Below are 27,660 nucleotides of genomic sequence, written 5' to 3' on the forward strand. Positions count from 1 at the left end.
ACCCTGGCCGGGCGGGCTGGGCTCAGCCGGGCTGGGCCGGGCTGGGCTGGGCTACGCGGCTTGAGCCTGGCTCTGTCCAGAGCGAGACCCTGATGGCTGCGGTGTTTCTGGTAACGCTTTATGAATACTCGCCGCTTTTCTACATCGCGGTGGTCTTTACCTGCTTCGTCGTGACCACCGGTCTGGTATTGGGATGGTAAGTGTCCCAGGGGTGAGAGACGAAGGGGCGAACACCCCGGGAGTGGGGTCGCGACGACCTGCAGGGGGCACAGGAGCCGGAGGCCACGGGCCGGAGGACGTCGGGGATTCGGTGTCCCCGGGTGCCTAGGACTCCGACTTTCTCTGGAAGGAAAACAAAGTGGACTCTGCACCTGCGTCACTGCCCTGCATCACCGTGTGGTCCGCGTCGCTGGGGCATCTTGGGGTGGTACCGCATTGGGGTGTTTTACTCAGCTTTGTTTCTAGGCGATAAAGCAGCCAGGAAGGGCTTGGGCCTGGTGTTGAGAGAAAGTGCTTCTCTAGTAGGCTTCTGTCCTGGATTCGGGCCTACTGTGTGTCCAGGATGAGTCAGTCACCTGTGCTACAGTGCACAGACTGGATAGTAAGCGAGGTTAATAGTTGTGATTCTGACCTGAATGGAGCCCTTAGTCTCAGATCCTTCAGAGTAACTTGTAACTGAACTGTTACCGTTTGAGAATTTAATGGTTTCTATATACATTCCACACCTTTTGAAGTAATATTTTGTCGATAGAATTGTAAAATCATAATTTTAGAGCTGGAAGAGACCTTAGAAATAAGTTACACCGAAGGTGGACAGTTGCCTATTGGAGACAAGGAGAATGTCTGTTAGATAACCGCTGAGCGATTCTTCTAGCCTAGAGGTTCAATTTCTGTCTTGAGGAGATGCTATTGTATCATGTTTAGACAAGCCTTGTAAATAACAGCGAGTCGAAACCGTGTAACTAGCCCACAACAGTTTTCCTAGGCCGCAGCCTCCAAAGTCCCTTTGAGAAGATAATAGTTAGTAATCCCAGCACTTTGGGAGGCCGAGACGGGCGGATCACGAGGTCAGGAGATCGAGACCATCCTGGCTAACACGGTGAAACCCCGTCTCTACTAAAAATAAAAAAATGAGCCGGGCAAGGTGGCGGGCGCCTGTACTCCCAGCTACTCGGGAGGCTGAGGCAGGAGAATGGCGTAAACCCGGAAGGCGGAGCTTGCAGTGAGCCGAGATCACGCCACTGCACTCCAGCTTGGGCTACAGAGCGATACTCCATCTCAAAAAAAAAAAAAAAAAAAAAAAAATTAGTTACAAAAAGATCAAACAGCAGTTCTAAGTGGATAACAGCCATGGTCTGAGGTCAGAGAGGACTCCGTTGAAGAGAGACATGAGCTGGATTTTAGAGAATGATCATCTTGAAAAATAAATGGAGTCAAATGTGTATAGTAGGGAATAAAAGGCATTTCAGAGAAGACAGCATCAACAGAGGGGCAGAGAACATGTTAGTGAATAAAGAAGGCTATGTAAAACGAGTTTTAAAATAGCCTTTGATCACATATACGTGATTGCCTTAAAGAACACGGGCCCGTGTCAGTTTCTGAAAATATATGCCATCTTTAGGAAGTGATCAAAGTTTTAACAGGTCCACACTGCTCCTCACCCTACCAGCAATACAGCATAGAATTCCTTGCCTTGTATGTGGGTGAGGATGGGAAATACCAGTTCCTTACATGTGGCGGTAAGATTGGAAAACAAAGACCAGTCTTAACACAGTTGGTTATCTTGATCCATCAGATTTCATTGCTAATGTTCATTACACAAAAGTTTGTAATTGGAATTAGGAAGGTGTTGCCCATGTGGAAAAAGCAGTCTTAACACAAGATTTTTAAATGACTATAATGTTAATGTTACTCTCTTAATGAAGCATAATTTTCCTCCACTAAGGAAAATAGTAACTAGTTGATAATTGCCTTATGTGCTTTAATTTTTATTTTAAATAGGCCAACTAGTTAGATATCTTAGCTATCAGTCTTTAGTATTGGGAAGAGGATAGTCAGGAGCCTCATGTTTGTAGTGGTTAACAGACAGATTTTGGAGTCAGACAGACATAGGTTTAAATCCTGGCTCAGCCAGCTTTAAGACTTGGTTTGAACATTTAATAATTGCCAAATCACCCCATGTAGATAAGACTTTTACAAGAGTGGAAGCCCATGTAATCATAGATAGTTTGGAAGTCTGAGCTAAGCACTGCTAAGGCCACAAGACCATGTAAATACCAGTCACTTCCATCTTCATTTAGGCCTAACCAGTCATCTTGTGCCTAACATAACCCTTTTCTCCATCTGAGTTAGCTTTGCCCATGTAGATAAACTTTTTACTGTGGTTTTTTTTTTTTTGTGAACTTAAGCCAAGGCCACATATTTATTGACTAGAAATGATGAAAACTTGGACACCATCTAAATCTCTTAAAAACGTCTTTCTAATAGTACCCCATCAGAAGGGTAAACTAGTTAATATGCATGTTTTTCACCCTTGTCATTGTTTTATTTTGTTTTAACCTCCCGTAATACCATTCCTACTGTTCATGTGTTTTCTGTCATCTTTTTTTCCTTAGTACTGCTCTTGAGTTTTTCACTGTTTGCTTCCTTCCACTGTTTGCCATGTCCACCTGCACTGTGTGGGAGTGGAGAAAGAACAGGAGCATATGATTATTGAAATCCCAATAGCAATAGCAAAGAAGCATGCAACTAGAAATACAGTATTTTTCTTTCACCGTGTAGTGGTTTCTGTGATCTCTGATAGCTTCTGCCAGGCACTGAGCACAAAGAAACCCAAAAGTCCATTTACATCCTTTTACAGTTTCAAATAATCAGGGACCATGACTCCAGTAGCTACTCCTGGCATGCTCTTGACTACAGTTTATTAAGCTGTTGACCTCAACTTCATACCACCCTCTGCTTTGTGAATCTAGGGCAGAACTCTAAACTACATTTCTTCTTTGCAAGCTGACTGCCTATGGGGCTTTGCCAACAAGGGAAGGGGGCTGGAAGGCTGGAAGAGGATGAAGGGACTTGCTGCTTCCTGTTGATTCCTTTTCTTGTCTGTCACTTGCCACAATAGTGCCTCACTCTGGCATTAATACTTGGTCCCACTTGTTCCAGTTTATGCTTTCCTACTCTGCTAGAATCAGCCTTATGCACTCCCTTAAAGATACCAGTATCCTTTCCTCAGATCCGAGTCCTGAGCTCCACAGAGTCTCTCCTCCACATTTCTAAACTATAGTAAATTCTCTTTATTCTCTTTTCTCTGTTCCCTTGTCCTAGGAGTGATAGCTGCTTCCTGCTGTTACTACTTCTTATTACATAAGTAGTAACTCAGCGTCCTGTTTTTGCCTTTTCAGTTCTTCAACATATGGTTAACATTTTTCATACGAAAATTTCTCTTGATGTTGATGCTGGCAACTTTAAAAATCAAATCAAATCTCCCTGTTAAAATAATGGATGCATTTTCAGATTCTTGCCTGGACCCTGACTGATAAAGAAATTATCACTAAGAATGGGATCCTGGTGAGAAAGCTTTCAAAGATAGAATTTGGGGGTTGGTTTGGTAATTTCTTTAGCTCTTTGCCAATGGGAAATAATCTAAGTAACCCACAACATGTAGTGGCATCACAATCAAATTAATACATTTGGTTGACTGTGACAAAATTATTTCTGAAGCTGTGTGCTGGAGGACCAAGTGGCTAAAGTGCTTGACTGTTATGGCAGTAATGATGACTACAGGGACTGAGGAAGAAGTGAGATGGGTGCCTCTGTGTTCACTGGAGCACTAACAGAAAGAAAATGTCAAACTCAGATCTTCAAAACATTAGATCAGTCAAATCTTAGAGAATCATAAAGTTTCTGTGGTTCTAAAGCACTTTATTTTGTGTAGCCACAGAAAGACTTGCTAAAAATTGAACACAGTTTTATTTTATTTTATTTTTGAGACAGTCTTGCTCTGTCATCTGAGCTGGAGTGCAGTGGCATGATCTTGGCTCACTGCCTATAATCCCAGCACTTTGGGAGGCTGAGGCGGGAGGACTGCTTGAGCCCAGAAGTTCGAGACCAGCCTGGGAAATATGGCAAAACTCGGTCTCTACAAAAAATACAAAAATTAGCTAGGCATGGTGACAGGTGCCTGAACACAGTTTTAACTGCACTAGTAATAAAATTACCTGATCTTTGTCAGTGTCTCATTTAGAATATTGATTGGAAAGAAGTAGAACCCTGAGACTTGGAATGGGGACATCTAGGTAGATGTGGACAGAGCTGAGAATCTTGAAAAAAACTCCAGTCACTCTGAGCCTCCATTGTTGACAGAAGCTGCTTACTTTCCATGTGTGAGAAAATTAGCCTTCTCTTGCTTGAAGATCCTGTAGTAACCTCACCTAGGGCAGTTGCTTTGCAAAGGGCTATCCACACTTAAGACCTGCCTCTATTTTCTTGTCATGAGGCCCAGATCTCTGCATGCTGCCTAGTATAGGGACAAAATCTGATCTGACTGGAAATAGTCTGTCCTTGAAAAGAATTGCAAAATTTTGCTAACTTATATCTGTGGTATCCTGCGGAATATATGTGAGGATGGATTGTAAGCCAGAGAATAGAATGTAACTCTAGATCAGATCATATTTATTGATCTGGGTATATTCTCAAGAAATTCTGCATCTAAAGCGTTAACTCATGCTTGTTTGGTTGATTGAAACTTGGACTCATTGGTGATCTGTATTTTGTAATGTTGAGATTTCTGTTGTTGTTGTTTTTAAACATTTAGGTTCAGAGGTACATGTGAAGGGTTGTTATATAGGTAAACTCGTGTCATGGGTTTGTTGTACAGATTATTTCATCACCCAGGTATTAATCCCAGTACCCAATAGTTATCTTTTCTGCTCCTCTTCGTCCTCCCAACTTCCACCCTCAAGTAGATCCCAGTATCTGTTGTTCCCTTCTTTGGGCTCATGAGTTCTCATCATTTAGCTCCCACTTAAAAGTGAGAACATGCCGTATTTGGCCATCTCTTCTAGGAGATGGAACAGAAATGTTTAGTGCCTTCCAATTTCCCTGTGAGTACTGCTTTATCAGCATTCCCCACATTTTGACACGTCTTCATTTTTATTCGGGCCATGATTTAAAATAATTTCCCTTTTGATTTTTTTCTTGACCTCTAAGTTATTTAGAAGTTTGTTATTTAGTTTCCAAATATTTGGAAATTTTGAAAATATCTCTTATTGATTTATAATTTGATTCCATTGTGGTTAGCATACTTTTTATGATTTGACATCTTGTAGATTTATTGAGGGTTGTTTTATAATCCAAATATATTCTCTCTTTTGTAAATGTCCTAGTGCACTTAAAAATAATATGTGTTCTGCTATTGTTAGGTGAGATTTTTTTTTTTTTTTTTTTGAGATGGAGTCTCGCTCTGTCACCAGGCTAGAGTGCAGTGGCATGATCTCGGCTCACTGCAACCTCCGCCTCCTGGATTCCAGCAATTCTTCTGCCTCAGCCTCCAGAGTAGCTGGGACTACAGGTGCGCACCACCACGCCCAACTACTTTTTTTTAAAAATTTTTAGTAGAGATAAGGTTTCATCATGTTGGCCAGGATGGTCTCGATCACTTGACCTCATGATCCGCCCATGGCCTCCTGAAGTGCTGGGATTACAGGTGTGAGTCAACGCGCCCGGCTGGGTGAGATGTTTTATAAGTGTCAAGTCAAATTGGTTGATAGTGTTATTCAAGTTTTTGATGTCCTTAATGATTTTCTATATATTGGAGCTATCAATTATTGAAGTGTTGGGGAGTATTAGAATTTCTGACTATAATTGTGGATTTATCTATTTCTCTTGGCAGTTATATCAGTTTTTGCTTCATATTTTGAAGTTCTGTTAATAGGTTCATAAACATTTAGGATTATTTTGTGTGCATGATGAATTGACCCTTATATCACTCTGAAATGGACCTCTTTAATCCTGGTAATAGTCTTTGCTGAGATCTAGTTTTGTATTAATGTAGCCACTTCAGCTTTCTTTTGATTAGTGTTAGCAGATACATCTTTTTTTCATCCTTTTACTTGTAAACACTTTTTGTCTTTTTATTTAAAGTGGGTTTCTTGTATGCACCATATAGCTAGGTCTTATGTTTTTATCCAATCTGATAATCTTTGTCTTTTAACTAGGGAGTTTAAAACATTTACATTTAATGTGATTATTGATATTGTTAGATTTGATTCCACCATCTTGCTATTCGTGTTTTGTTTTGTCTGTTCTTTGTTTCTTTTCCCCCCTTTTATTTTGCTAGTCTGTTTTTTGTTTCTTTTTCCCCTTTGTTCAGCCCTCATTTGCATGAGTTAAATAATTTATGTGATTCCATTTTTATCTCCTTTGTTGGTTTATTAGCAATAACTTTTTTTAGTGGTTGCTTTAAAGTTTATTATGTGTCTCTAACTTATCACCATCTGCCTTCAGGTCATATTTTAAAGAGATATAAGAAAAGTGTTATAATTCCTCACGTAGTTACCATTTCACTGCTATTTATTTCTTTGTGTCAATCCAGATTTTTATTTGGTATCATTTTTCTTCCCAAGGCATACTTTAATTTTTCTTGTTGTCCAAGTCTGTTGGTGATGAATTCTTTTAGCTTTTGTTATGTTTGACAAAGTCTTTATTTTGCTTTGGAAAAATATAGGTATAGAATTCTAGATTGACAAGATTTTTTTCCTTTTAGTTCTTTAAAGATATTCTGCCTTCCATTACTTCTTATTAATATTAAAAAGCTGTCATTCTTATCTTTGTTCCTCTATGTGTAGTATATCTTTTTTCCTTTTCTTTGGCTACTGTAGTGTATCTTCTTTCTTTTTCTTAGGATTTTCTCTTTATTACTGGTTTTAAGCAATTTGATTATTATGTGCCTTAGGTAATTTTCTTTGTTTCTTGTGCTTGGAGCTCATTGAGATTCTTGGGTCTGTAGGTTTTCATAGTTTTCAACATGTTGGGGAAGGTTTTGGCCATAATGTGTTCAAATACTTTATCTGTCCTCTGCAAACTTCAGTGATATGTTAAGACTTCAGTTACATGGCTGTCTAAAAGTTGGCTTACTGATGCTTTTTGTTGTTGTTGTTCAGTCTTTTTCCTTTCTGTGTTTCAATTTCAGTACTTTTTATTATGTTGTCTTCAAGATTACTAATATTTTAGTGTGCATTATCTAATCTGCTGTTAATCTCATCCACTATATTTTTAATCTAAAACATTGTCTTTTTCATCTCTAAATATTGATTTAGGCCTTTTAAATATCTTCCATGCCTCTATATCGTATGTGCAGTCATTACTTTTCTTCTGAAACATATGGAATATAGTTCTAGGAGCTATTTTTATATCCTTGTCTACTAATTCAAGTATCTGTATGATTTCTGGATCTATTTCTATAGAGTTTTACTCCTCATTGTGGGTAATATTTTCCTGCTTCTTTGCATGCCTGGTAATTTTTTTTTATCAGATGCTATACATTTTGAATTTTACCTTACTAGGTACTGGATATTTTTGTATTCCTCTAAATATTCTTGAGCTTTATTCTGGGTCACTGTTAAGTTACTCAGAAATAGTTTAGTCTGTTAGAGGCTTGCTTTTCAGCTTTGTTAGGCAGGACAGAGCAGTCTTACCCAACTCTTTTATAAAATCAGAGTCATCGAAAGTGAATTTTTATTCCATTTGTTAATTTTATTGGTTGTCTCTCAGTGTTAGACTTGTGTGTTTTGAAACTTTAGTTTTCAGCCTAAATTTTAGTGGAAGATTTGTTTTGTTTTGTTATTTTTCTCCCTTTGTTATCACCCTCACTGTTTATCCACTTTACAATTATTATTATTTTTTTTAGTTGAGCATTTTATTTTATTTTATTTTTTCCTTCAACTTTTAAGTTCTGGGGTACATGTGCAGGGTGTGCAGGTTTGTTACATAGGTAAATGTGTGCCATGGTGGTTTGCTGCACAGATCAAACAGTCACCTTGATATTAAGCCCAGCATCCATTAGCTATTCTTGATGCTCTCCCTCCCCCAACTCCCACCCTGATGGGCCCCAGTCTGTGTTGTTTCCCCTCCATGTGTCCACGTGTTCTCACTGTTCAGCTCCCACTTATAAGTGAGAACATGCAATGTTTGGTTTTCTGTTCTTGCGTTAGTTTGCTGAGGATAACGACTTCCAGCTTCATCCATTCTCCTGCAAAGGACATGACCTTGTTCCTTTTTATGGCTGCATAGTATTCCGTGGTGTTTATGTACCATATTTTCTTTATCCAGTCTACCACTGATGGGCATTTGGATTGATTCCTTGTCTTTGCTATTGTGAATAGTGCTGCAATAAATATATGCATGCATGTATCTTTATAATAGAATGATTTATATTCCTTTGGGTATATACTCAGTAATGGGATTGCTGGGTCAAATGGTATTTCTGCCTCTAGATCTTTGAGGAATCGCCATACTGTCTTCCACAATAGTTGAACTAATTTATATTCCCACCAACAGTGCAAAAGTGTTTCTTTTAGGCCAGGTGCAGTGGCTCACGCCTGTAATCCCAGCACTTTGGGAGGCCAAGGCAGGCAGATCACCTGAGGTCGGCAGTTTGAGACCAGCCTGACCAACATGGAGAAACCCAGTCTCTACTAAAAATACAAAAAAAAAATTAGCCAGGCGTGGTGGTGCATGCCTGGAATCCCAGCTACTTGGGAGGCTGAGGCAGGGGAATCACTTGAACCTGAGAGGTGGAGGTTGTGGTGAGCTGAGATCGTGCCATTGCACTCCATCCTGGGCAACAAGAGTAAAACTCAATCTCAAAAAACAAAAAAAAAAAAAGTGTTTATTTTTCTCCACAACTTTGCCAGGATCTGTTGTTTCTGGATTTTTGAAAAATAATTGTCATTCTGACTGGCATGAAATGGTATCTCATTGTGGTTTTGATTTGCATTTCTCTAATGATCAGAGTGATGTTGAGCTGTTTTTCATATGTTTGTTGACTGCATGAATGTCTTCTTTTGAGAAGTGTCTGTTCATGTCCTTTGCCCACTTTTTAATGTTTTTTTTTTTTTTCTTGTAAATTTGTTTAAGTTCCTTATAGACTCTGGATATTAGACCTTTGTCAGATGGATAGATTGCACAAACATTTTATAGTTATTTATACCCAGATTCCTAGACCTCCAGACCAGGACTAGGTTTTTGTTTTTTGTCTTGTTTTGTTTTGTTTTTGAAACAGAGTTTCACTCTTGTTGCCCAGGCTGGAGTACAATGGCGTGATCTTGGCTCACTGCAACCTTGCCTCCTGGGTTCAAGCGATTCTCCTGCCTCAGCCTCCCAAGTAGCTGGGATTACAGGCATGCACCACCATGCCCGGCTACTTTTTTTGTATTTTTAGTAGAGATGGGGTTTCTCCATGTTGTTCAAGCTGGTCTTGAACTCCCGACCTCAGGTGATCGGCCCATCTCGGCCTCCCAAAGTGTTGGGATTACAGGCGTGAGCTATTGTGCCTGGCCTTTTTTCTTTCTTTGAGACAGAATCTCTCTGTGTGGCCCAGGCTGGAGTGCAGTGGCACAATCTCTGCTTACTGCAGTCTTGACCTCCCAGGCTCAAGCAATCCTTCCACCTCAGCCTCTTACGTAGCTGGGACCACAGGTGTATACCACCATGCCTGGTTAATTTTCTTTTTCTTTTTTTTTTTTGTAGAGATGGGATCTCACTGTTGTTGTCCAGGCTGGTGTCAAACTCCTGGGCTCAAGCATTCCTCCCTCCTCAGCCTCCGAAAATTCTGGGATTATAGGCAGGAGCCAGTGCACCCAGCCTAGGACCAAGTCTTATAACGACAGTTCTGCCTATATTGGTATCGACCTAATCCAGCTCCTGGTTCCAAGTTATAAACCTGGCTCTGGCCCTTGTCTGGAGTAGACAGCCTATGCTGGTCTCCTTAATACATGAAGGCTTTGTTGCCACTGTGTGCTGCCAGACTGAGAACCATGAAACCATGGCATAGCCTTACTCATTACTTTGTTTCTTTGCTTTTTTTGGATCCATAAAGGTATTTGTTCCCAGCATTTTATTATAAAAATTTTCAAACATACAGAATACTAGAATTATACGGTGAACACACATGTGCCCATCACTTAGATTCTACCATCAGCATTTTATTGTAATTTCTCCATTACATGTCTGTCCACATTAATCCACTTGTGTATCCACATATTGGTCTATCTTCTTTCATGATGCCCTTCAAAGTAAGCTGTACTCTTCACCTGTAAGTTCTAAAACATTACATATTACTGACTAGAGTTCAGTGTTTGTTTTTGTTTATAGTTTCTTGAAGTAACATTTACATATAAGATATACAAATCTTATTATTTATTTATTTATTTTTTGAGATGGAGTCTCACTCTGTCGCTCAGGCTGGAGTGCAATAGTGTGATCTCGGCTCACTGCAAGCTCTGCCTCCCAGGTTCGCGCCATTCTCCTGCCTCAGCCTCCCAAGTAGCTGGGACTGCAGGCACCCGCCACCACATCCGGCTAATTTTTGTATGTATGTGTATTTTAGAGGTGGGGTTTCAGCATGTTAGCCAGGACGGTCTCGATCTCCTGACCTTGTGATCTGTCCGCCTCGGCCTCCCAAAGTGCTGGGATTACAGGCGTGAGCCACCGCACCTGGCCAATCTTAAGTGTACCATTTACCAAGTGTTACCAAACACATCATCTATACAACTTAAGCCTCTGTCAAGATAGTGAACATTACCATCAATTTTCTTACACTCTTTCCCAGTCAGTCCTACTCCTGTAGTTCCAGAAGCAGCCATTGTTCTTATTTTTACTTCTACCATAAATTTGTTGTGCCTGATCTAGAATTTTATATTAGAGAAGCATACAGCATTTATTCTTTTGTGTAAGGCTTCTTTATGCATAGCACGAGTTTCTGAAATTTATCCATTTGGTTGTAGCAATAAGTGGTTCCTTTTCAGTGCTGAATACTTCTATTCTTTTGTTTAAATATACCACAGTTTGTTTACTCATTTCAGCGGGGTCTTTTTTTTCTTAAAGCGTATGAGACTTAGGTATCTGTGGGGTCTCTCTAGTTTTTCTTTATTTTTTATCTATCACTGATATGTGTTTGGAGAGAAGGGAGTGCATCAAATAGGCCCCTAACTGTGCTGTCTTAAACTAAAGTTTCTTAGTTTAACTGGTGTATATTAATTTTAGATTATTTTATGTAAATTGAGTAAACTAGCTGTTTTTTAATTTTTTTAGGAATCGAATTCAGCCCCTTTCATTTTCCTTTGAATTCTGTTCCATGTGCATTGTCAGAGTTTACATTTTTACATGAAATTTAAAAGTAGAAGATACATAAATGAAGAGCTATAGTTGGTGTTTTGAAAGTTCCATTATCCTGGCTGGGCGTGGTGGCTCATACCTGTAATCCCAGCACTTTGGGAGGCTGAGGCGGGCAGATCACCTGAGGTCAGAAGTTCAAGACCAGCCTGGTCAATATGGCGAAACCCCGTCTCTACTAAAAATACAAAAATTAGCCAGGCTTGATGATGGGTGCCTGTAATCCCAGTTACTTGAGAGGCTGAGGCAGGAGAATCATTTGAATCCGGGAGACAGAGGTTGTAGTGAGCCAACATCGCGCCATTGCACTCCAGCCTAGGCAGTAAGAGTCAAACTCCATCTCAAAAAAAAAAAAAAAAGTTCTGTTGTCCCATAAGTCATATTAGTCTGCGTTTTTTTTATTTTTATTTTTTAACAGACGGAATCTTGCTCTGTTGCCCAGGCTGCAGTCCAGTAGCACGATCTTGGCTCACTGCAACCTCTGCCTCCCGGGTGCAAGCGAGTCTCCTGCCTCAGCTTCCCAAGTAGCTGGGTCTACAGGTCCACGCCACCATGCCCAGCTAATTTTTGTATTTTTATTAATGATGGAGTTTCACCATGTTTTGGCCAGGCTGGTCTCGAACTCCTGACCTCAAGTGATCCTCCTGCCTTGACCTCCCAAAGTGCTGGGATTACAGGCATGAGCCACCACACCCGGCCAATAGTCTGCCTCTTGAGTATATATTTCTTTTTCACATTTAAAAAAAATCAGTAAGTTCATGTGTTTGCTGTTATATTAAGTATAATTTATCTATAATCTCCATTCTCCTTTGTTGTTATCAACTGTATTAACAATAGAACTCTTTGTTTTCAAGAATATGTTGATTCAGCCAGCTGAACAATACATAGTCCGTCCTTGATATCCAAGGGGGATTGATTCTAGGGTCCCCACCCCCATATTCTAGGATGCCTAAGTCCCTTATATAACATTACATAGTATTTACATATAACCTACACACATCCTTCTGTATACTTTAAATTATCTCTAGATTAGTTATACCTAATAAAATGTAATACTGTGTAAATAGTGGTTATACTGTATTGCTTTTGAATTTGTATTATTTTTTATTGTTATTTTTTATTCTTTCCCCCGTCCCCAAATATTTTTGATGTGCAGTTGGTTGATACAGAGGGCCAACTGTTTTGCAGTTCTGTGGGATCTCTAAAATAACATAAATTGAGAAATTTAACCTCTTTTTCTGACACTTAATGCTAAAAGGAATAGCCAATGAAGAACAACAGATTTTACACATAACAAAGTTTCAACATTTGTTAAAATAATTTTATTTTTTACCTTTTTTTAGGTTTGGTTGGGATGTTCCAGTAATTCTGAGAAATTCAGAAGAGACCCAGTTCAGCACAAGAGTTTTCAAAAAGCAAATGAGACAAGTCAAGAATCCTTTTGGCTTAGAGATCACTAATCCATCTTCAGCTTCAATTACAAGTTGGTGGCCATTTTCCAAAGATTTTCTCTCATTGTTTGCCCTCTTTTTTTAGCCCTTTTATTTTCTTTCTCTATTTCTTTCCCTTCATTAGACTTTTAACAAACATTTGTTGGGCAACTGTTTTGTTTCAGGTGCTGTACTGTATATGACAGATATAAAGATAAGATTAGGAAGTTACAAACTTTACTCCTGAAGAATTTATCACCTAGTAAACAGAGGTAGAGGTGTATACAAAGGAGCAGAATGAAGTATTACAGGTGTTAATAGTGAAGTCTGTTAGGACACTATGCCGTTTTTATTGGTGTGTAGTAAAGTGAGAAATGATGTGTTATGTCTAAATACAGCTAATGTAAGGTTGCTAACCTTTTGAAGAACAATTGCCTTTTTTTTTTTTTTTTTTTTGAGACAGTCTTACTCTGTCATCCAGGCTGGAGTGCAATGGCACAATCTCGACTCACTATAGCTTCCGCCTCCCAGGTTCAAGCGTTTCTCCTGCCTCAGCCTCCCAAGTCGCTGAGATTACAGGTGTGTGCCACCATGCCTGGCTAATTTTTGTTTTTTTAGTAGAGACTGGGTTTTACCATGTTGACCAGGCTGGTTTCAAACTGCTGACCTCAGATGATCCACCCACCTCAGCCTCCCAAAGTGCTGGGTTTACAGGTGTAAGCCACCGCGCGTGGCCAGAATGATTGTCATTTAATCTGAAACTATGGTATTTTGGTATAAATTATTTTGATACAACATGTTATTTTGTAGATGGTAGGTAATAGATGGCAGTTGTTTGCTTTTGTACTTGCTTAGAAAAATAAGTTGTCTGCAGGACCATATAGGAACCATTAGAATTGTAAAGAAAGAGATGGTTAAATTTGTTAAGGTGAAGAGGCATATTCAGGAAAGCCTTCATAAAAAAGAATATGCTGGGTCTGTCTTATTTTTTTTTCTTCATTCCTCCTTTTTTTTTTTTTTTTTTTTTGAGTAGAATCTTGAAAGATAAGTGTTTACCTCTTGGGTGAGAAGTGGAGTGATACATTAAAGAAACAGTCAGTAGTTATGGCTAAAGCATAGGATGGGACAGGTAAGAGAGGAGTCTAAGAAGACTCAGGTTCTTCCTGTGGGTGCTCCATAGCCAGATCCTTTTACAAAATGAAGAGTACAGAAAGAATAGCTAGTTTCAGAAGAAAGGCAATGAATTCAGTTTTGAACTTTTGGACTTTGAAATTCTTTTGTGACAGTTCAATAGAAATAAAGAGTAGGCAGTTCTAGATACAGTTCTGTAGCTTTTTTTCTGGACCGAGACCCTGTCCCTTCTATACTTGCTTACATTTCAGGTTTCTTGAAAACAAATAAACCAGATCTTTCTCTGCTTTTCGTCCTATTCTAGCTACTGCCGTATTTCTCTTCTTCCCCTCACAGCCAGCTTCTTAGAAGCTGTTTGCATTTGCCTTCTCTTAGCCTGCTTCTTTCTTACCCTTCAGTGCAGTGCAGTGCAGTCTGACTTTTCCCTGTATCCCTTTACTGAAATGGCTTTCTACGACTTCTGCCCTGCACTTTCGACCCCCAGCAGTCATAAAATCCAGTGGGAGTCTTTCAGGGCTGAGTTAATGCTCTCTCTCTAGTATTTTACAGAGTTGACCTTCCTTTGCAATGTCCTGCTCCCTTGCGTCTATGGACCATTCTTGTCTATTCATCCTTCCTGCCTCTAACTCTCAGAATCTAATAACTGGTCAGAAGTCAGTTTACTTAGTCAATATAGATCATCAGGCTTAAGTAAATCTTGATTTGTAAGGAAAAATATATGTTGGTTTTTTTGTTTGTTTTTTGAGACAGGATCTTGCTCTTCCACCCAGGCTGGAATGCAGTAGTCTGATCATAGTTCACTGCAGCCCCAACACCCTGGGCTCAAGTGGTCCTCCTGCCTCAGCCTCCCGAGTAGCTGGGACTACAGGTGTGCATGACCATACCTGGCTAAATTTAAAAAAAAAAATTTTTTTTTGAGGGGGAATGGGGTCTTGCTGTGTTACCCAGGCTGGTCTCAAACTCCTGGCCTCAAGCAGTCCTTCTGCCCCAGGCTTACAAAGTGCTGGGATTACAGGCGTGACCCACCGTTCTTGGCCTCAAAAATTACAGAATTTCTTATTCATCCTCTTTAGCTGTAAATACTATTACCCTGTGAATTGATGGAAACTAGGATCTTGGCCACTCCTCTCCCCACTCCATCCCTGTAACAGATAACAGTTCATTCTGACATTTTTCACGTGGGAAAACCAAATTTTAAGATATGACACAGAGAAAACTAATTTGTTTAAAAGATAGTTGGTTGTGCATGCCTGATTACTGATTAAAGTGTACACCCAGCTACCAGCTACTCAAGAGGATGAGGTGGGAGGATCGCTTGAATCCACAAGGTCGAGGTTGCAGTAAGCCGTGATCACACCACTTCACTTCAGCCTGGGTGACAGAGTGAGACTCTGTCTCAAAAAATAAAATAAAAAATAAAGTGTACAGAATAGTGGCGGTTGGATAACCTCCCACCTCTGTGGCCATAGGCTAGAAACTGCTACAGTGTCACATCTGGCTCTTGAGCAGGACCCACAATGAAACACCTACCGGCTGCAAGGCCTTCCTTCCTGCAGTACAGTTCCACAGGTCTGAAACTACACTGAAAAACTAAGAAGAGCTGATACATTATGAGCAAAACACAGGGCACTTGTGAGGCAGAAAGTGTGAGGAAATCCATCAATCTGCTTTTCAGGCAGAAATAGTCACAAATAGAGCCAGCCCTGCAAATGTTTGAGGCAAATAAAAAGTTAGCCAGTAAGTAGCCTTCTTAGCTATGCCTGCACACTAGGTGCTAACCAACAGTAGTGTTACTGAAGTCATGAAAAATTCTTTAAATATGCGGACGTACAGCATGAATACTGAAATATTTTAATTTTTAAAATACCAATGCATATCATTTATTATCTTTCTCATATGGGGAAATAAAGAGAAGGATTTTGATAGGAATTATACTTAGCAGAGTAAAATTCATTTGTTTAAACTGTGGAAAAGTGGGTATCATTAAAGATGTCTACACAGAACATTAAAATAATATTGTAACAATATTTGTGACATTTAAAAAAGTTATTTCATTTGGTGTGTAGATAGTTTAAAAATCTTTTTTTCACCACTGTACCCAAACTGCCTGACATATAGCAGAGAAGACTGAATAATCTAGAGAACTGATTTAACTTGAAAATAAACCAGAGGCGGCACGTGGTGGCTCATGCTTGTAATCCTAGTACTCTAGGAGGCTGAGACAGGTGGATCCTCGAGTCCAGGAGTTCAAGACCAGCCTGGCCAACATGACAAAACCTCATCTCTACTAAAAATACAAAAGTTAGCTGGGCATGGTGGCACATGCCTGTTAGTGCCAGCTACTCAGGAGGCTTAGGCTGGGGGATTGCTTAAGTCTGGGAGGTTGAGGCTGCAGTGAGCTAACGCCACTATACTCCAGCCTGGGCAACAGAGTGAGACCTTGTCTCAAAAAACAAAAAAAAACACACGTGCTTTTTATTTATATTTAAGATTTTTGTTTGTATTTATTTATTTGTTTTTGAGACGGAGTCTCGCTCTGTTGCCCAGGCTGGAGTGCAGTGGTGCAATCTTGGCTCACTGCAACGACTGCCTCCCAGGTTCAAGCAGTTCTCCTGCTTCAGCCTCCTGAGTAGCTGGGACTACAGGTGCATGCCACCATGCCCAGCTAATTTTTTGTATTTTTAGTAGAGACAGCATTTCACTGTGTTACCCAGGATGGTCTCAATCTCTTGACCTCATGATCCACCCGCCTCGGCCTCCCAAAGTGCTGCGATTACAGGCGTGAGCCACTGTGCCCTAGCCATACTTTAAAATTTATAATTTAAAAAAAAAGAAAACCAGAGAATCCATTTTAATCTTAGTCATTTAGTTCTGTTTACCTAGGGGTGGGTTGTTGGGATTTTGTTGTTGTTGTTGTTATGTAATGATATATTTGGATTTGTGTTTCCATGTCTGCCATATAGAGTCTTTAATGAAATCGTAAATTAAATACTTAATATATATTAGTTGAGTTGAATTAATTTGATTCAGAAATTCTGCTGTCTTTTTGTAAATAGCTTCCTTATATTTTAGCTTATTCACCCTGGTAAGAGCTAACATTAAAGCAAAAGGGTTAGGAAAAAAACACAATGTACATGGCATGTTTGGAGGCGTTTGTGAACCTCCATTCCCTACAACCTAACACTTTCTTTTTTTTTTTTTTTGAGACGGAGTCTCGCGCTGTTGCCCAGGCTGGAGTGCAGTGGCACGATCTCGGCTCACTGCAAGCTCCGCCTCCCGGGTTCACGCCATTCTCCTGCCTCAGCCTCCCGAGTAGCTGGGACTACAGGCGTCCGCCACCTCGCCTGGCTAGTTTTTTTTTTTTTTGTATTTTTTAGTAGAGACGGGATTTCACCGTGTTAGCCAGGATGGTCTCGATCTCCTGACCTCGTGATCTGCCCGTCTTGGCCTCCCAAAGTGTTGGGATTACTGGCTTGAGCCACCGCGCCCGGCCACCAACCTAATACTTTCATCTCCCAATACCCTGGCTTTATTATCCTCATGAATGGTCTCCTTGTTTTTATTACTTCTTCTCTCACAGGGATCCTTCCTCAAGAAGGTTTGTGGCTTTTCCGCCCCATCGTTTCTCCCTTTTTAGTGGCGTATTTTCTAAGGTCCTTATTTTTTCACTTTTTTGCAAGGCTGTCTCTTAAACCCCACTTTATTTGCTTGTTATAGATAGTCTGGGTGAGGACAGTTTGAGAGATGCCACACCCATGTGCTTCACTTATTTTGATTCTGAATTTTCTGGTTTACAGCTGTGTCCCAATTTTGTTAAGGCTATTCATCTATTGATCTCAAATGATGTTGTGTGTGTACTGAGTTTTAGAAGGCAAAAAAAAAAAAATACATAAAAATGGAAACTCTTTGCAAAAAAAAAAGTGGAAAAAGTAAAGGGAGAATAGTTTTGATGGGGTACTGACACTATCTTCTGATAGTGGAAATCATTACATTCTCCCCTCAGTTTATGTAATGGACAAGTTTGTAAAAGATTATGGAGAGTATAATTTTAAAGATTCTGTAGTTTTTTAAAATTAATTTCAGAGATATTTTAAAATCTGATTAATCTCCAATTGTCAAAGGTCTCTGACACTCTTCCCACTTTAATTAAGTATACAAAGTCTATAAACAAGTCTTTTAAGTAACTCTGGCTTTTTTTTCTTTTTACAAAGCAAGTAAACAGGGTAGTTTTATATGTTCTGTAAGCTGTAAGTTGAGTTTTAAAAGGCTTATCCTTCCATTGTTCTTTTTTTTTTTTTTTTTTTTTTTTTTTGAAGCAGGGTCTCACTCTGTCATCCAGGTGGGAGTGTAGTGGCGTGATCCTGGCTTACGGCAGCCGTGATCCTCCTACCTCAGCCTCCCAAGAAGCTAGGACCACAGGTGCATGCCACCATGCCCAGCTAATTTTTGTGTGTTTTGTAGAGACATGGTTTTGCCATGTTGGCCCAGGCTGGTCTCAAACTCCTGGCTCAAGCGATCCACCCATCTTGGCCTCCCAAAGTGCTAGAATTACTGGCATGAAACACCACACCCAGCCTGTTCTTTTTTAATGTAAACAAACACATATATGGGTATCCATTCTTGTGAGATAAACAGTAGCATGTATATTTAATTTTCTCTACCTTGCTTTTTTTTCATTTACTAATATATTCTGAAGATCATTTCATAATAGTATGTGCAGATATTCTGATATGCCTCAGTTCTTTTTTTTTTTTTTTAAAGACACAGAGTCTCGCCCTGTTGCGCAGGTTGTAGTGCAGTGGCACGATCTCGGCTCACTGCAACCTCTGCCTCCCTATTCACTTTTAATAGCTCCTTAGTACTTTATTGTAGAGTACTAAAAAAGCTGGAGGTAGACAGGAAAGGAAAAAACAGAAAATGCATATTTTAAAACGTTGAAAAAGAAAAAAACAAGAAACACAAAATGATTATTTATTATTGTATTACCAGCAAAAATGTGAAAAGATGTATGTATAAGGCTATTCATTGTAGCACTATTAGTTGTCATAGCAAAATACTGGAATAAACCCAAATGTTCATCAATGAGGATTAAATGAATAAAATATAGTACTCTACTATAATTTGAAATTACAACCTGCTCCAATTACCTATGCAAAGTTCCTACCAATTAAAATTTTTGCTTAAGTATGATTAGAAATGGTCATGTATCAATGCTACTAAGACTCTCAGACATTTATAGGAGGCATACCCTTTAACAGGTTCTTTTAACTGCCGTCATCCTGGCCAGCATCGAAAAGGAAGCTTTTGTTACTCACCCTGTATGATTGTATTAGAAGTTACATTAAATCACTTTCATTCTTTCTCCTTTGTATTTTACAGCTGGCATAACCTTGACAACAGATTGCCTTGAAGATAGTCTCCTTACATGCTACTGGGGGTGCAGTGTTCAAAAATTATATGAAGCTCTGCAGAAGCATGTTTACTGCTTCAGAATAAGCACTCCCCAAGCATTAGAAGATGCTCTGTATAGTGAATATCTCTATCAGGAACAGTATTTGTATCCTTTTATCTGATATACCCATCAGCACTGAAACTTAGACTTCTTATGGATAAAGTGTTGCTAACTTACTGATCATTTTTGGTATATTTTTGTTCTTATGGTTATAGTGGCAATTTGCCTTTACATTTTCAAAAAGTATTAAAAAGGATAGCAAAGAAGAACTATATTGCCAGTTACCAAGAGATACTAAAATTGAAGACTTTGGCACAGTGCCCAGATCTCGCTATCCATTGGTAGCGCTATTGACCTTAGCTGATGAGGATGACCGGGAAATTTATGATATTGTAAGTAACTGAAAAATTTGGAAGCATTACCTTTAAGTGATTTGAATGGTGGTTCTTCATTATTTGATAAATAGAAAAAGTTTTGTTTTAATTTCTGAGGATGTGCATTTGGCTTACAAACTATATACCTATTTAGTTTTTATATGTGTAACAGTACCTTCAGAGTATGACTCATTTTTGCCTTATGGATCACAGTAATATGACTTTATTTGGAAAATAAAACATATATAATGGTTGAATTAAGTTAATTTCATCATTAACACCTATTTGGTTGTATACACCTATTTGGTTTTTATATGTGTAACAGTACCTTCAGAGTATGACTCATTTTTTGCCTTATGGATCACAGTAATATGACTTTATTTGGAAAATAAAAGATATATAATGGTTGAATTAAGTTAATTTCATCATTCTGTATTCTGTCATATTTGCTGTGTAGAAACATGTTTATTCTGAACATGTTTAGCACTGAATAAATAAGCATAATAATGATCTAAAGTGCTCAATTTTAAGATAGTATCCACTCTTTTTTTTTTTTTTTTGCCTGCTTGCAGTCACCTTGTTTCCATCAAAGTCCCTGCTGCACGTATATCTTATATGTCTGGTGCCTGTATTTTCAGTAATTATAGTAATCTTCTTTTCTCATTATGTGCTAAGTATTTTTTCAGTCTGGTAGTTGATTCCTATTAGGAAATTAAAAGTATCTTAGAGATCTAAGAGGACTGAAACTTTGACAGTCATCCGAGTATAATAGAAACTTAGACATGAAATAAACTTTTTTTTTTTTTTTTTTGAGACGGAGTCTCGATCTGTCTCCAGCCCAGGCTGGAGTGCTGTGGCCGGATCTCAGCTCACTGCAAGCTCCGCCTCCCGGGTTTACACCATTCTCCTGCCTCAGCCTCCCGAGTAGCTGGGACTACAGGCGCCCGCTACCTCGCTGGGCTAGTTTTTTGTTTTTTTTTTTAGTAGAGACGGGGTTTCACCGTGTTAGCCAGGATGGTCTCGATTTCCTGACCTCGTGATCCGCCCGTCTCGGCCTCCCAAAGTGCTGGGATTACAGGCTTGAGCCACCGCGCCTGGCCGGCATGAAATCAACTTTTAATGAAATTGTATCATGGTAAAAATGTCCTTACACACAATTGACTACTTTTTAAAAGTGTTTAATATAGATTATTCATTAATAAACATATGGTAACATTGTTTTGTGATACTTTGTAATATGCAAAGTACTTTCACAAACATTAACTTATTTTTTTCTTCCAACAACGTGGTTTCTTAGGACAAGGCAAATATTCTCCTTTTACAGACTGAAACAGAGTCAAGAAAAATCCCAGTCATTCAGGCAGTAAGATATGGAACAAGGGCTTGGCTCTGAGCATTTTTTGTTTGTTTGTTTGTTTTTGTTTTTTGAGTGTGTTTTTTTTTTTTTTAGCAGGAATATCTTCCTGCTACAAGTGTACATTGAGCTTTGGAAGGTGCAGACTCTGGGAAATCTGGACCCTCCTTACTCGTTTGCAGTTAAGCATCTAGGTTTTTGGTTTTTAATATTTTCAAACTGAAGTTCCATTTTTTTCCAAGTCATGGGGAGAAGAGGGGAAGGAAATGGGGATATGTAGGTCACTAGAGACAAAGTTGCAGATGTATAAAATGAACTGGTCTAGAGATCTAATGTACAGCATAAGGACTATAGTTAATATGGTATTGCTTTTGGGATTTTTGGTGCTCTTGCCACATGCAAAGAAATGGAAGTAACTATGTAAGATGATTCATATATTAATTTGCATTATTATAGTAACCATTTCACTAGGTATATATATATCATAACATCCTGTTGTACACCTTAAATATATACAATAAAAATACAAAAGTTATACCAGCAGTAGTGTATTTCCAGAACCTAGTACAGTGCCTAGGACACAATAGGGGTTCAATAAATATTTGATAAGTAAAAGAAAAAAAAAAGTCATACTAGGCAGTGTTAATGAACCTCACAGAGCTTGACAGCAAAACACCTTAGCTGTACCTTGCATGCACCTTAGTGTGCATGACAGGCCTTCTGGCTTCCTCCCTCCTTTCTCTCCGTTTCAGTTAGAGATAAATAAAACATGTTAAGTTGGTGTCTCCTATTTCCAGCTTCTTTGTTCTTGACCCTGTGTGCTTGGGTAAGGAAGCCCTTCTGCCCCCACTGTGTGTGCCCTCTCTTCTAAGTTTCTTGGGTTCTGTTCTCGTTTTTCCTTTGGTTCAACACAAAAGGATCATATCGCAGTCATTTTCCCTCCCAGCTTCCCCCTTGCATTCCTTTTCCCTTCACTGATAGTGCTGTCTACTCTAGGTGCTCAGGGTCTTTTTTTTTTCTAACTTTTTCCCCCTGTCCAAACAGGGAGTGATTGTGTATCTGTGTGGTAAAATATATGTAACATAAAGTTTGCCATTTTAACCATTTGTGTGTGTGTGTGTTTTCAGTTCAGTGGCCTTGTAGGCCAGAGAAGGGTTTGTTATCAGGTCCCTGATCACACTGGATGAAGGCTGTGTGGCCCAGCTGTAATTATGGGAGGCTTATTCCCATAGGGGAGCCTGAGTGTCTCCCAAGGGTTAACAGCCGCCTTCTCTTGTACTTTGTGTATGTCTCTGTGTCTGGGTCCTTTTGAATGTCTTTTATTGTCGTCTGTGGGCTCCCTCCTTTTTTTCTGTTAATCCTTGCTTCTCTTGTCTCTTATTTCTCAGATTGGGGGTAATATTGGCACTCAAATACATTTATTAGTGTATTTTGTATTAATGTTCTCTGTTTATAATTTTAAAAGCAAATGGACCATTTCCTATTTCTTTTGCATATGTGTTTTTTGAGTATTTTATCTGTGGGTCAGGGACTATATATTTTTTTAAAAACTTATTACTAAAATATCATTTTTATTTTAACAGCAAAGAATTATATTTAGGTAGTACAATTAGGAACCAGTTTGTTGTTTTAGGTTAAAAAAAGGAAAGCAGGAATTGTTACTACAAAATTTTGACTTTAACATTTTTTCATTTTTACTTAATTACATTGGCTTTTATTCTGTATTATTCAGATAATACATTTGTGTCAGGAAAAAAAATTAGAAAGTGTAGATAAGCCAAAAGGAGAGAAGTATAATAATCTGTATTCTATCATCCAAAAATAATAACTGTGAATATTTGTATCTTTCCAAATCTTTATATATGTAATTTTAAGAAAACAGGCTAAAATGATACATTTTATACTATTTTGTGACCTGCTTTCACTTAATAGTATATTCGAACACTTTTTTCATATCAAATATTTACCCACAGCTACAAATATAACTAGTATGATAATAGCTTCAGAGGCTTTTAATATTAAATCAAATGACAAAATTGGTTTGTTTTTTTGTTTTTATTTTTTTGTTTTTTTTTTGTTTTGAGACAGAATCTCGCTCTTTCGCCCAGGCTGGTGTTCAGTGGCGCGATCTCAGCTCACTGCAACCTCTGCCTCCTGGGTTCAAGCAATTCTCCTGCCTCAGCCTCCCAAGTAGCTGGGATTACAGGCACACACCACCATGCCCGGCTAATTTGTGTATATTTAGTAGAGGTGGGGTTTCACCATGTTGGCCAGGTTAGTCTTGAACCCCTGACCTCGTGATCCACCCAACTCGGCCTCCCAAAGTGCTGGGATTACAAGTGTGAGCCACTGCTCCTAGCCAACAAAATTGTTAGTATGAAGTGGTAACTACTATTTTCTACTAACCCTGTCATTTTGATTTAGTATTAAAAGCCTCTGATGCCATTACTAAATTAATAAATCTTTATAAGCTTGTAAAGAATATTGTGTTTTTGCAACTAATGTAGGGTTTTAAAACTTTTTATTTGTACATAATTTCAAAAAGTTGCAAAAATAAAAAAATAAAAAGAACACCCATATACCCGGTACCTGGATCTCCTATTGTTAACATTTCTGTCCTTTGCATTATTGTTCGCTCATTTATGTATGTATGTATGTATGTATGTGTTGATTGATTGAGAGAGAGAGGGTCTTGCTCTATCACCAGGCTGGAATGTAGTGGCACAGTCATGGCTCACTGCAGCCTCAACCTCTTGAGCTCAAGTGATCATCCTGCCTCAGCCTTCTAAGCAACTGGGATTACAGGAATGCACCACTGTGCCAGGCTAAATTAAAAAAAAATTTTTTTTTTGTAAAGACAAGGTCTTACTGTGTTGCCCCGGCTGGTCTCAAACTCCTGAGCTCAAGCAGTCCTCCCACCGTGATCTCCCAAAGGGCTGAGATGACAGGTGTGAGCCACCACACCCAGCCTGCTCATATGTTTATACATACACATATATATGATTGTATATATATTTTAAATCAATGATTTGAGAATAAGTTGCATACATGATGCTTCTTTACCCCTAAATACTTCAGTGCGTATTTCCTAAAAATAAGGATGCTTTCTTATATAACCACAGTATAGTCATCTTCTTTATAAATTTAACATTGTACAGTATTTTATCCAATTCACAACCAATTTTCTTCTCCAGTTCAGGTTCTAGTCTAGAGCCAGACTTTGTATTTGTCATGGATCTTTAGCTTCCTTTAGCCTGGAACATTTCCATACTCTGTCTTTTATGATATGAGCATTTTTTAAGGATATAGTCACACACACACACACACCCTTTTTGTAAATTAAAAGATTCTCATTTTGTTTGTCTGATTTTTCTTACGATCAGATCAAAGTTATGCAGCTGCAGCCAGTGAGCTGCCCGGGTAATGTGTTGTTTTCAGAGTGCCACCTCTAGAAGCATGCAATGTTCTTTTCTCTAATTGGTCATGTTAATTTTGATCTCTTAGTCAAGGTGTTATCTGATTTTTCCACTCTTCTGTTTTTTTCTCCCCCTTGGTCTGTGAGGAGGCACTGTAAGATCATGTAAATATCCTGCTTTTTATTAAAAGAAAAATGTTTGTCCTAGATTTAACATCCATTGATGATTCTTGCCAGATTTCATCTTTACTGTGATGGTTGCAAAATAATTATTTTCCAACTCTAGCCCTCCCTCCAGTCAGTTCTTGGCATTCTACAACAAGCAAGAGACTTCCTGTCTCTCCCATTTGTTTGTTTGCTTATCTGTTGTCTCTATGGCCTCATGAATTTTTCCCCCAGTGTTTTATAACTCATGACTGAATTTAATTATTTTGGTGTTCAAACTGCCATTTCCTTGTGCTTCCTGCCAAAACTGAGGGTTTGTAGTCAAACTGTGTCCATAGATTACTTGGATTCTCTCAAAAGTCAGAAAACCTTACAAAGAAATATATTCATGTTGTTTTCTTCTGTATCCCTTCCTCTCCATTCCCACACACCCCAGTCCTTAGAGATAATTGTTGTTTTCCGATTTATCCGCCGTTTTTTATTTTCTCTTCTTTCTTACACAAAAGATAGCACATTCTCTATGCTATGTATGCTGTTTTGTACTTTGCTTTTTTTCACTTCAGAAAATCTGGAAATCACTGCACACCAGTTTGCAGAGATTATCTTCACCTTTTTTTTTTGATAGCTGCATAGCACCTCACTGTGTGTGTGCTGTGCATATTCCATAGTTATTCTGCCAGTCTCCTGTGCTTGGACATTCAGGTACTTTCTAATATTCTGCAGTAACAAATAATCTTATGCTGAATAATCCGTATATACATATCTTAATATTGTTGGAATTGTATGGTTGAAGTGTAAATGCATGTTGTTTTGTTAGATGTTGCCATTGGAATTGTACCTTTTTGTAAAAAAACATTTCCACCAACAATATATGAGAGTGTATTTACACAGAGTTCATTGACAAGCTTTTGAATTTTTGTCACTCTGATGAGTAAACAGTGGTGCAGTATTAATTTTAATTAAACATCTTTTAATATGGTCATAGTTCATGTTTATATCTTTTTATGAATTGTCCATGTCTTTTGCCCATTTTTCTATAGGATTTTGGCCATTTTTCTTCAGTTTTTAAAAGTTCTTCATAAATTAGGAATATTAACCTTTAATCTGTGACACACCTTGTGAATATTCTAGTTCATCATGTGTTTTGACTTTGTTTATGGTGCTTTTTATCATGTATATTTTTAATTCTTATATAGTCAAGTGTATTTACTCTGGGTTTTGAGTCATAGTTAATGTCTTTCCTTACCCTGAGACTAAAATGGAATTTATTCATTTTCTTCTAGTACTTGTACAGTTTTATTTTTTACATTTAGATCTCTTATGTGTCTGGAGTTTATTCTTACGTATGGTATGAGGAATGCATCTAATTATATATTTTTCCCATAGCTATCCGGTTGTCCCAATACTGTTTATTAAAAAAAACTCTGGTGATTTGACATGACACCTTTATTATATTTTTATACATAACTAGGTCTGTTTCTGGACTGTTTATCCTGTTTCATCCATCTGTCTATTCATGTGCCAGTACTATACTGTTTTAATTTTAAAGACTTCGTAGTCTGTTTTATTATCTGACGGGGCTAGTCGCCCTCATGGCTCTCTCTCTTTTCAGTATTTTTCTAGCTCTTCTTTTGTGTTCATTTTTCTGTATGAGAATTTTAGAGTCAATGCATGTAGCTCTCTAAACAAAAGTGTTTTCTCTGGTCCCCGTACGTCCAAGCTTCTTAAAAGACTGTTTAATACTGACTTTAATTCCTCTCCTTCATTTCCTTTTTTAGTCCTCTCAAAGATTCCTTTGTCCATTGTGATCACATTAAATTTGTAAATTTGAGTACAATTAAAATAACTGCCAAAAATATGTCAGTAACTGATTCCTCTGTAGTGATTATGATTTAATCAGATCGATGCAAGTTTTCTAATTTATCAGCCTTTTATTTTTGAGAAGCATTTTTTTTTGGCAAAAGACAAAGTGTCTAGAAGCAGTTGAAAATTATTTTTCACATATATGTGAAATAATGTAAAGATTTTAAGTACTGACCAGTGTTCAATTTTTATTTTAGATTTCCATGGTGTCAGTGATTCATATTCCTGATAGGACTTATAAACTACCCTGCAGAATATTGTATCAATATTTACTCTTGGCTCAAGGTCAATTTCATGATCTTAAGGTAAGTCGTACTCTGTAGTCTTATCTCTGTCTCTTTTGTTTACAGAGTTTCAAAGAATGGCCATTTATGAAAAGATGATTGTATTTTTCAGTTAATAATTATAGAAGATAACTATTCTTTACAATTGGATTTGCTAGCTCATAAATTTTGAGCATCTTCTTATGAACCCCAGTTTTAAAGAGTAATTGTTATTTATAATAATCTTTAAACTTATGTCTTTGATTTTCAGCAACTTTTCATGTCTGCAAATAATAATTTCACTCCCTCCAACAATTCCTCTTCAGAAGAAAAAAACACAGACAGAAGTTTGTTGGAAAAGGTGGGACTCTCTGAAAGTGAAGTTGAGCCATCGGAGGAGAACAGCAAGGACTGTGTTGTTTGCCAGAATGGGACTGTGAACTGGGTGCTCTTACCATGCAGACACACCTGCCTGTGTGATGGCTGCGTGAAGTATTTTCAGCAGTGCCCAATGTGCAGGCAGTTTGTTCAGGAATCTTTTGCACTTTGCAGTCAAAAAGAGCAAGATAAAGACAAACCGAAGGTTCTTTGAAGACATTGTAACACTGAAAAGTACACTTTCTACTAAAGATGCAGAAATTGATGATCTTGGAATTCATTATAACATGGAATCTACAGTATGGGCCATCAATGAAAATTCTATTTTAACTTCATATTTGTATGGTACATGGATGACAAAAATTGGTTATTCCTTTCTGCTTAGTGAATGAATACTGAAATTCATCTGTGTTGATACATAAAAATTCATTCAACTCTTGAAAA

General features: G+C 38.3%; 1 protein-coding gene across 1 annotated transcript; it reads left to right on the forward strand.

Moving 5' to 3' along the window:
• The first annotated feature begins 33 nt into the window (after nt 1-33).
• On the forward strand, nt 34-27,660 carry CGRRF1 (cell growth regulator with ring finger domain 1). The gene is given in 6 exon segments (NM_001266210.2): nt 34-196; nt 12,735-12,874; nt 19,332-19,509; nt 19,649-19,796; nt 26,773-26,880; nt 27,110-27,660. Coding segments are annotated over 6 exon segments (999 nt in total). The 5' UTR covers nt 34-92; the 3' UTR covers nt 27,431-27,660.

Source organism: Macaca mulatta, chromosome 7 (assembly GCF_049350105.2).
Source record: "Macaca mulatta isolate MMU2019108-1 chromosome 7, T2T-MMU8v2.0, whole genome shotgun sequence".
In the NCBI taxonomy this organism is placed as follows: Eukaryota; Metazoa; Chordata; class Mammalia; order Primates; family Cercopithecidae; genus Macaca; species Macaca mulatta.